Here is a 10,496-nt window from a genome sequence, read left to right as displayed (position 1 = left end):
GTCTAACTAGCTTTAACACAGATCTCAATAGATGTACATGTACTGATGCAGAAATTGATTGGAAATTCAAAGTTTTGTAACGATTTAATATCTTGGTACTTTCTACATCTTTTTAAATAGATACAGTATAGTTTAATCTAGCTACCTTCTCTGTTTTAGAATATACATAATCACAAAATTAAAACGATGCTTTCTAGTCACTTGATCGATATTAGTATTCATTTTAAGAAACAATTTTAATCATCATGAAAAACTTATTTATTGTTAGCGGAAACGGATTCTGAGATTTTAAATAAGATGAGAAAAACATAGATTTATACATGTTTTATTATAATGTAAAATAATTTTGTTTTTTTTCTATTAAATGTATTAAAAAAAAATAGACAATCTAATCCGTCCATTTTATAAACTAAAACAAACATAGTATTCAAAATGTGTATGGCTGAGTAGATTGCTTACGTAGATTTATTTGATTGATCAGTTAGAAAAAAATTATAAATTTAATTGAACAAATATTTTGATATAATTATCAAAATTTATCAAATCGGTGGACCAGACAATATAAATTTTTTATTTAAAAATGTATTTAATAAAATGATCAAAATTATGGATACAAAAAATTATGTTACTATATATAATAGTGGATAAAATAAAAAATAAAAATGAATAAAAATATATCAATAAATTTTATATTAATAATATCATATAAAAATTTAAATGTATAAAATGAACGGTTACTTACCACATGTTTCATGTAATTTTGTTTGAGATAGTTCGTCTTATTTTTGTTAGAAAGTCGCCCAATATTCAAATAAAGTTTTCATTTGTTGGCTAGCTAGTGAAGATTATGACTGTAATTTTTTATTTAGTTATAGCAAATTTTATATCTAATTTTCTTGTAGCAGCTCTTGTTACAGATGCTTGTTTGAGTTTTTTTTGCTAACATTAATTACATCCCATTAAATAGATATTCAAACTGAATAAAAGACGTGCATTTTTTTATGAATAAAAACATGCATTTATAGTGTTATTTTCAAGAAAAACCTAGCACATAGTACAAGTTTTCGTTCTTAAACTTTTAGTATTTGGAAGATCTCAAAGCTCGAAAGTTTAATCGGACAATATATTAAGTTCGAGGTAATCTTAACGATATGGTCGTTGAGCATTTAAACATTACTGGAAGAAAATAAAATGTTTAAATAAACTTTTTACTACATGCACAAATTTTTATGCATGGGGTTCAGGATTAAATTCTTTTCTAATTATACTTGTAATATCCATTAAAACCTAAATCAATAATAATATGTACTCCTTCTGTTTTTATTTAGTTATTTATTTATAGAAATTATACATATTAAAATAGTGAGTAATTTTCTTTGACAAAAAAAAGAGTGAGTGTTTTGTCTTAAATTATAAAAATAAATATAAATATAATCCTATTAGTTAATAAATACATTGTGAATTAACTTTATAAATTGACTCATACAGTCATTTATTAAGAAGGGATAAATTTAAAAAATAATAACTAAAGTAATATTAAAATTCTAAATGGACAACTAATTAGAGACAAATATATATTATACTAAATGGACAAAAAAATGGAAAACATATATGACATGTCTTTAATTAATTACCAATGCCACATTATTTAATTTGATGTATGTGCTAGCATTTCACAATTCATATTTTTTTCTTTTTCACTAGCATTTATTCCATTCACAAACGCCCTAACTTTTCAATTATCAAAATGAATCTTAGACATAGCCAGAATTAATATTTATACATATGCGGATGAATTTACCTAAAGCGTATAATAGCCATTATATATTTGTTGTATAAATTATTTATTTATTAGTACAATCTTAATAATATAATTTATTTTGTTAATTTTTATAAAATTGCATTATTTTATATAATTTTTCCATCATATTTTTTATGGGTCTTTCACTACAGGTAATGAACATCTACATCAACGTAATTGTTCAAAAATATGATGGTTCAATATTAAATATTCAAATTAAAAATTAAAAACATCTTAAGTCTTAAAATTAATTTTAAGAAATATTCAAAGCAATTTAAGATGTTTTCCAAGAATTAATGCTACTCTCAATTAATGGCATATTCAATTTTATGACTATACCAAAAATGGTACTACCTCGATCTACAATATTTATCGCATTTAATTTTTTTTTTTGATTTATAATATTTGTTATATTAGAGTTTTAAAAAAATATTAATTATTATTTTTTCAAATTTATTCCTAACAATAAATAAAATTAAGAGAACTAGTCAAACATAAAATTAATTTTAATTAATATGGAAAATTATATACAGACAAGTATTGAAATTTGGAGGGAGTAATAATAATGGACAAATACTAGTACATTTGGTAAATAATGTGGGTTATTATAATAAAGTTTATATATTTCTATTTTTATTTAAGTAAATATAAGAAATTTAATAACATGTAGTATAATTGTATCCATTCAGTTTTTCAACATTTTCTGGGGGGAAAAAATTACTCACTTCCACTGCCATTAGGCCAAGCTTAGGGTTAGATATTTATTTGTCCAACAACAATGCCCCTAGGGTTAAAAAAATTAGGGTTTTTAAGCTTAAAAAAATACCCTCACTCACTCAAAGCTCAGCTGTTCAACACGCACCAATTATAATCCACCTATGTGGACATGGCATCTTTCACACCAAATATGACGCTGACAAGTAGCAGTAACTCAGTAAAATAATTCACCACCCCAAACAGTGCGTGTCAGTTACGCGTAGTAACATTCACTTGTATTTTGCATTTAGGGTTTTGCCATTTCCAAGCCTCATAAAATTAATAAATAAAAAAGCATAATGGATCGTGATAAGACAAGCACCTTCCTCATACGTGGTAGGTTCCTATTGGTCAATTTTCCTTTTTAACCATTTCCCCTCAATAAAAAGTGGAGTAAATAAATAAAGAATTATTTATGACATGGCATGGGCATGAGTAATGGATGATTTTTATTTTTTGATAACAACAACAAAAACCTGCTTTCAAAGATTTAAAACACGAAAAGAAAAAATAAAATAAAACCTCACTTTTTTTTTTCTCTTTCTCCAGCTGAAGAATCGAAAACCTTTTCTCTTTGCTAGGGTTTTCGAAAATATCGCACTCTAATTCTTCTTTATTGCCTTCGAATCTTTAGTTATAGCTTCTACCATCGTCTTCGCCGTTAAATGTTCTATCTATTAGTACAATTTGTTCGATTCGCCGTGAAGTTACGATCCCCAGCTGTTTTCAAGATCGGGACTGTTCATGTTTTGATGAAATAAGGTCTGTATTTTGTTTTAATTTCTGTTTTTTTTTTGAATTTGTTTATGTGTTTTCCGTTGGGTTCTTTTGTCATTTCTATTTGTTTTAGCTTTGTGCCAGCTTGTTTTTTCAAGAGGTATTTAGGTCATTTCACTGTGTTTTATCACGTTAAGTTTGGTCCCTTTTTGTGCTTTTTAGCTTTTAGTTTGGTTTAAGTGATGAATCTGTGGATTAATACGATATTTCATGTGATATTTTTGTTCTTGAAGGTGTGTCCACTGTTCACTGGTCCTCAATTCGTCAGAGGTGAAACCCTAATTTTTCGCCTTTTCTATTTGTGGATTAATACATATGGCTAAGATAATCTTCGCTTGAGATTTTTAGTAGCTGTTTGATCGTGGGTTTGTGTTTACTCTTGTGATTGTAGAGTAATTAATAAGTACCTTATTTGTTTGGATGCACACTATTAGTTTATGTAACCCTAATTTTATGCTTTATCTTACTGCCATTGTTTTCTAAATAAATCTGCAAGTGAAATGAATGGGTTCAATTACAAGTGTTGATTTGTTAAATGATCACTATGGAGCCTGGTTGCTATGTTTGTTATAATTATAATCTAGGGTTTCTATTTAACTTTTGTATATTCAAACTTTCTGTGGGTTTTTGCTGAAATATGCTGTTATTTTATGTGCTGAATCTCTCTAATGTCTGATTTATAAACTTCTTACTGTCTTTCCAGTATGTGTATTGTAACAATAAAAAGTAAACCCTAATATGTTGTTTGCGAAATTTCCTTGCTTCTTTGGATGTAATATGGAACTTGAATGGTGTGCTTCATTAATCATTCTTTCTTTTTGGCTTATGAACTATGTTGTAAGTTGCATATGGATGTGATGTTTCATGTTATGGTTGTGTGTTCATAGGAATACATTGTTTAAAGATCGGATCATTAGCTGCTTTATGTCATGGATAATACTGTAGCGGAGGAGTATCATGGATGTGCCAACATGAACCTTGTCAGCAAGTCCTTGGAGTCGTCCATTAAGATAGACTCAATATCCATAGATCTCATTAATACTAATGAAAAGAGTGATGCTGGAAACTGTGATCATTTTTCAATACGGTAAGCCTTTGTTTATCATTATTTTAGCTTTTTATTATGAGTTTGATGCTACATGGCTGTGCTGAATATATGCCGATACACTTATGTGTTTCTGTCTATGCATGAGATGGAGAGGGTTTAGAGAAAGAAAGTACACAATCTTCCTTGACTGAATCTAGTTCATTGAGTCCATACTTAGTTTGCATCGTCTAGTTGGGGAGAATTAATTCTTTTATCAGAATTACCTCTCAGTTCTTATGATTAATCATTGATATCTTATGTTCATTTACATAAACTTAGGCTTAAGTATGCAAATTCTTCGCCATTCATATATACTAGCAATGAGAGCTGAATGAGAAATCTGAAATTGGTTTGAAGCTTCTGTTCATCAGCAGCTATATTTAAGCTGTATTTCGGTTGGGTCAAGTGAGTTACTGAAATTTTCAGATAGACAGTCAGATAAATTTAGAGCCAGCAGATTGAGTATGTTGAATTTTATTTTCCGTACTGAGAATTTTGCTGTTATTGTAAATGATTTTTGGAATTTCTACAAGCTATATGCCTTACAAACTTCCCATGTTAATGCAGCGGATATGTATCAGAAATTCGTAAGAAAAATGGGAAGATGTGTTGGCCATTTTCTTCAGATGATGATAGTAGTAAGTATGATGAAGTAGCATGCAAGCTTCCTTCTTTACATGTTCCAAAGTTTAGATATTGGCGTTGCCATGAATGCCTGCGGGAAATTGGCGCTAAAGGCACTGGAAATGATGGGCCGATCTTTACACCTTGTATTAGTGGGTTCAAACCCAAGAGTATTTGCTCCCATGCGTCAGTCATTGATGATGTTGCAAGGCTAGTATCTGATTTACAGCAAGCTCCACATCTAGATATTATCAAAGAGAAAGCGATATGCGGTGATAGTAATGCAGCTAATTTGAATAACATGACTGGAGTTAGTAAAAATAAATCTGAAGAAGCACATGGTCCTATCAAAGGTATATATAGTCCAGTTTAATCTTCAGATTTACAATTCGCCTTAAAAATGTTAAAATTATTTTCATCACCTTTCTCCTCTCCCTAGGGTGTAATTCAGGTGATATTTTGAATCAAGAAAAGCATAAATTAGGAACCACAATTTCAATCCAGAAGCAGAAACCAAATTTTACAGGTGACCTTGGTAAATTTGCTGACACAGAATAAACTTCTCTTCCCAGAATCTGACCATATTGTTGTCACTTGTGCTGCATCTGCGTCATTCTAATAATAATGCTCATTGTATTGCGACAGACGACCGCAAATCAAAATCGAATGAATCTGTTGACTTTATCAAGCCAGGCCGTGGAAAAGGAGTTGTTGATGTCGAACCTGTCACAAACATCAATTGCATGGATATGAGTTCTAAAATCCATGAAATAAGGAAAGTAAATCCTGTGGATGATCATCCTAAAGAGCTGATAGCATGTGGAATGTCAGCAGAAGTTGGTAATATTGAAGCATACAGTGTTGGCATGGGTAGTGGACATCCTTCCTTGGTATTGGATGATCTTGGTTGTGATTTATCTGAAAGTGCTGAGATCATGGCTGCAAATATTGTCCGTGATCATGATAACTCAAGTGGGTTGCATCGCAGAAAAACACGAAAAGTTCGCCTGCTAACTGAATTGCTTTGTGAAAATGACTGTGCGGATAACATACAATCAAATGCCATTCGTGGTTCATCAGATGAAAGGGATAAGCTTCCAATTCCTCAAAGTCACGTGGCTGCGCAAGGAAATTTCAGAAGGGGTTTGGCTCAACCTAAGAAAAGAAAGTCAGACCGGGATGAAGATTGGAAACCCACACAGACAGGATCCCCTAATAAAGTGGGTAAAGAAGTTAGGCTCTTGAAGAGAGATGTGGAATCTCCAGATGCAATTGCACAAGCATTTGCTAGAATGCAGTTACAAACTGGTAGGAAGAACAATTGCTTCAAACGAGGAATTGATAGAAGTCCGAGTTTATGTAAGAAGAAAAACAAGAAAACCCTTATTTTTGAGGAAAGTTCATCCTTAGTACCTGCACAAGAAAATGTGCCAAATAAACTATGGAATGAAACTGGGGATGCTTCTAACAGCAATGCTGCTGATAGACTTTTCTCTAAACCCTTGCATAATGCAGTTACAAGAGAAGAGGCAGATTCTTTCCATTTTTCTACTCAAAGAGTGGGTAGGAAACCTAGTTTTAAGAAGAAAGCCAAGATGCCTCAAGATGATACTCAGCAATCTCCTTCAATTATTCAAAAACATGACAAGCTCAGAGAAGATCCAATGAGCAGAAAAGTTGTAGAGTTCCAGCAGAGTAGGCCTGTAAGAGTTCCGTTACACACAGCACGTGATATTTTCAGTGAAAATGGACCGGATCTTTCTCTTAAAAACTACATAACCACAGAGAGAAATGACATGCTGCGCAATCCACAGCTTGTAGATGGGCAAACTTGTTTCTCGACTCGGAAAGAGGGCACTGCTAGAGAAGCTCAGGTTAAGAGTAATTTTACAGAAGTTGAGCATCTTGGAAATTTCAATTTTGCTTCTAAATCTGTAACGGAATTGGCTTTTGGAAAAGGAGTATATAATGAACTCAATGGCAACAGAACTCCCATCAAAATGCCCTTACATAAGGAGAAGCAGAACTATGCATCCCAAGCTGAAATCAGTGGGTGTTCTCATATGCAGAAAAAGGTATATAAGAGTTTTATTATTCTTGCTGCTGTATCTCAATCAGCATTGTTTTTTAATATGCTTTTCAGGCTGATGAATTAATAGAAAAGAAAATGGACTTTCCTCTGATTTCTCTCATTATTTTACAGTATGGGCATTTCTTTATTGTTTCTTTTCTGTACAGTCACTAATCAAATCTGAATATATGCGCTTTGGACTCGTACAGTTTGATTTTTCACATTAGAAACATCCCTATAGCTACAGCAAATATTTAAGTTTGACTCATCTTCTAGATTAAGAAAGATGTGCATTTTGAGCTTCACGGTATCTCCATCTCTATCTGGTTTCAATGCCATATGAGGAGAATGCTGCTGGTGACCTTTTTTTAGTTCATGAGCTGGTGCCCTATAGGAAACTTTAACTCGAGTATTTGTTGATTATTCTGCAGCTGAAAATATGCTGTTATCTGATAAACATGCAGATGTCATATAATGACGAAAACATTCAATTTCCAGTAGGACTACAGCCTGAATGTTATGGAAATTATTCATGATTGGCTTCTAGTGTGGCATATCTATGTTTCATTGTTGGTCCATTGCAACAATGCAAGTTACAAGTTCTGTTCTTGTGAAAGTTCAAAGTTCAGCTCATGTTTCATTATCACGGCACACATTAAATTATTCAGAGAGCAATAGGCATTTGAATGCATCTATGCTTATTATAGTTACAGGTTTTTCTGTCTGACCACGTTTAATAAAAATGATTAAAGTTCTTGACATTCTTTGATTAAAGATGACATTTCCTTCTTGTATTTCAGAACCATTGTGGTACAAGCAGCAAGAATACAACAATTAAAACTCAGGTACATCCAGTACTCACAAGAAAAGACAATGACCCAAGAGCTAAAAATGTATCCGAACAAGTAATTTCAGATGACATTCCCATGGAAATTGTTGAGCTCATGGCAAAGAATCAATACGAGAGGTGTCTTCCTGATGCTGAATTTGGTAGATGCCAACTAGAAGTGACTAATAACACTAGGACAATGGATTTTAGTAAAGCTTATGGAAATGGAGAATTGGACTTTTCTCAGAAGGAAGCTAATGAGAAACATAATTCTCATGCTAAAAATGGCAGAAATGGAATAGCCAATAGAGGTGAGAATGTGGGACCCGCCAAGCAGAAGTCGTCTGATTTAGTAAATCAGTCTCATCTAGATCAATACTTCATAAGTCAACTAGAACACACTCCTATTCCTAAAGTGTTTGAGGCACTTTTTCAGCCTCACCACAAGCCATCTAGTGGAATCCAGCATTATCCTTCTAATTCTGGCAGGCAAAATAGTGCTGAAAATCACAAGTGGATTGGGGATTCGGGTGGGAACAGGTCGTCTGATAACTGTTTACAGACCTCGGGACCATGTAATGCGTGCCAAGGCGTTCAACAGCATAGTAAAGAAACACATCAAATTTGGTCCTCCGTGATGCCAAATCACATGCCTGGTTATGACGTTGCTCAAAGGAGCCTTTTACCATTTACCAGTATGGATATTCTTTCAGACTCTGCAAGCAATATGAATAAAGAATATATTTCTGGTCACCGTGATCTGAAGTTTTTAAACCAGAATCCTTCCAGCTTTGGGAAGCAAAACAGGAACCTTGTTTCTGATTCTTTTAGGATATGCACAGAGCCAGTTTCTTGCAAACGTAGTGGTGTCAACCTTTCTCAAAAGCCCGTGAGATCTTTTGATCTGTATTCTAATGAAACCATACCAGCGATGCATTTGCTCAGCCTGATGGATGCAGGACTGCAGTCCAGTGCACCAGTTAATTTGGATGCAACACCAAAGTTCCTCAAAAGAACTGTAACATGCGATCAAGATCATAACGAGTTTCGTAGGCCGGAATCTGCGGTCTATAAAGTCACCAACAGTATGAAGCACACGCCATTTCATTCACATGGTAAAAAGCAAGCTGTAGCTGGTCCATCTATGGCTTCATTCGCATATGATAAATCTTTCCAGAGGGCTACTGATTTTACCTCTCAAGTATCTCGAGAGAAAGGAAAGGGAAAAGGCTCGGATTCTCGCACACAGAGTAGTGGCTATAAACCACCAAAACCTTCATCTCAAAATAGGAATTTTGCCACCAATTGTGGCTCTAATCCAGTTCATAGTATGCAGACAATGTTTTTTGGTGTGTCCGATTCTATGGCGATTCCTTCACAACTCCGTGGAATGGAAAATTCGATCAAGCACAAGATGGAGGTCAACAATGACACTCGACCTGTTCGCCCCAATAAAAGTAGTCCTGATGGAATTTGCAGTGTGAACAGAAATCCTGCTGATTTTAGCATTCCTGAACCTGGGAACTTATTTATGATCTCCGGTGAGGATCTAAAATTTGGAAAGACGGTTCCTTTTTCAGCTGAATTGGTTGGGCAGAAGCGACCTAAAAAGCTTCCTGCTGTGAAAGAACAGCGAAGACGTTTAATTTCATGATCACTCCCAGCTTCATGGAAATATCTCATTGAAACATACATCATCAAATGGTCAGTTTCTATTGGTTGATATATCTTTATTCTTATGTTCTTTGTGCTGGAGTTTTCTTAAAATTTCCTCTATTTTTCCGAGCAGGTATACTCTTGGTTGATTATCAGCTTCTTCAGAATAAATCAGAACCTTATGATGAGACAGTAAATGTCAAATTAACATTTTCGACACAAGTCAGTTTCTGGTTCTGAAAAACCATGACGTGGAATGGAAGATATACCGGGTAGAAAATGAGGCTTGTATATAACTACATGTGCCTCGACAGTCCGCTAATAACATTATACGTATGTACTTTTGTATTGTTTTGGTGTGCTTGTTATACAACTTGTTGATTATGATAAAGAGGTTCTACAGAAGCCTAGTTCTGTTCTTTGTATTTCAGTAAAGGACCCGTACACTCCATTCTTGAGCAGGATTTTGGGGTACCAAGTGCAAACAGGTCATTAGTTAGTATATTGTATTTCAATGCCTGTGGCTCGAGATTGAAAATAAGCCAGCATTCAAATAATTCACTTACTACTATTGTTACTGTCCTCTCTTTCTTTTCATCTTCGTTCCTATAATAGTGCTATTTGTGAATAAAAAACCACATTAAATAAAGAGGGTTAATGTCATAAAAGTTAATCAACTTTATACGTTTTTTTAATTTAGTCATGCTTTTTAAATTTGTTCAATAAAATACACCAACTTTCATTTTTTTTCCAAATCCATACATAGTGTTGACTTGACATTCATTCATTGGTTAAAAATGGCTTTCGCTTCAGCAAATTACACGAAAACATACTATATTAACAACATAAAAAAAATTCATAAAAAAAAACAATATAAAATAAATGTAAAATAAAG

At 33.1% G+C, this 10,496-nt stretch overlaps 1 protein-coding gene across 3 annotated transcripts; it reads left to right on the top strand.

The window, feature by feature from the left end:
- The first annotated feature begins 3,023 nt into the window (after positions 1–3,023).
- On the top strand, positions 3,024–10,184 carry LOC126655546 (protein EMBRYONIC FLOWER 1). 3 transcript variants are annotated; one of them, XM_050349792.1, is made up of 8 exons: positions 3,024–3,319; positions 3,568–3,604; positions 4,222–4,421; positions 4,989–5,398; positions 5,485–5,571; positions 5,691–7,120; positions 7,917–9,649; positions 9,735–10,184. In XM_050349792.1, the coding sequence occupies exons 3-7, from the start codon at positions 4,264–4,266 to the stop codon at positions 9,597–9,599; spliced, it is 3,768 nt and encodes a 1,255-aa protein (XP_050205749.1). In that variant the 5' UTR covers positions 3,024–3,319; positions 3,568–3,604; positions 4,222–4,263; the 3' UTR covers positions 9,600–9,649; positions 9,735–10,184. The 3 variants fall into 3 exon arrangements, with proteins under 3 accessions (XP_050205749.1, XP_050205732.1, XP_050205740.1); XM_050349775.1 differs by having other exon boundaries at positions 5,485–5,580; XM_050349783.1 differs by lacking the exon at positions 3,568–3,604 and having other exon boundaries at positions 5,485–5,580.
- The last annotated feature ends 312 nt before the right edge of the window (positions 10,185–10,496 follow it).

Source organism: Mercurialis annua, linkage group LG1-X (genome assembly GCF_937616625.2).
Source record: "Mercurialis annua linkage group LG1-X, ddMerAnnu1.2, whole genome shotgun sequence".
Taxonomy (NCBI): Eukaryota; Viridiplantae; Streptophyta; class Magnoliopsida; order Malpighiales; family Euphorbiaceae; genus Mercurialis; species Mercurialis annua.
Note: the sequence above shows the minus strand (reverse complement) of the source record. Positions and strands in the feature narration are given on the sequence as shown.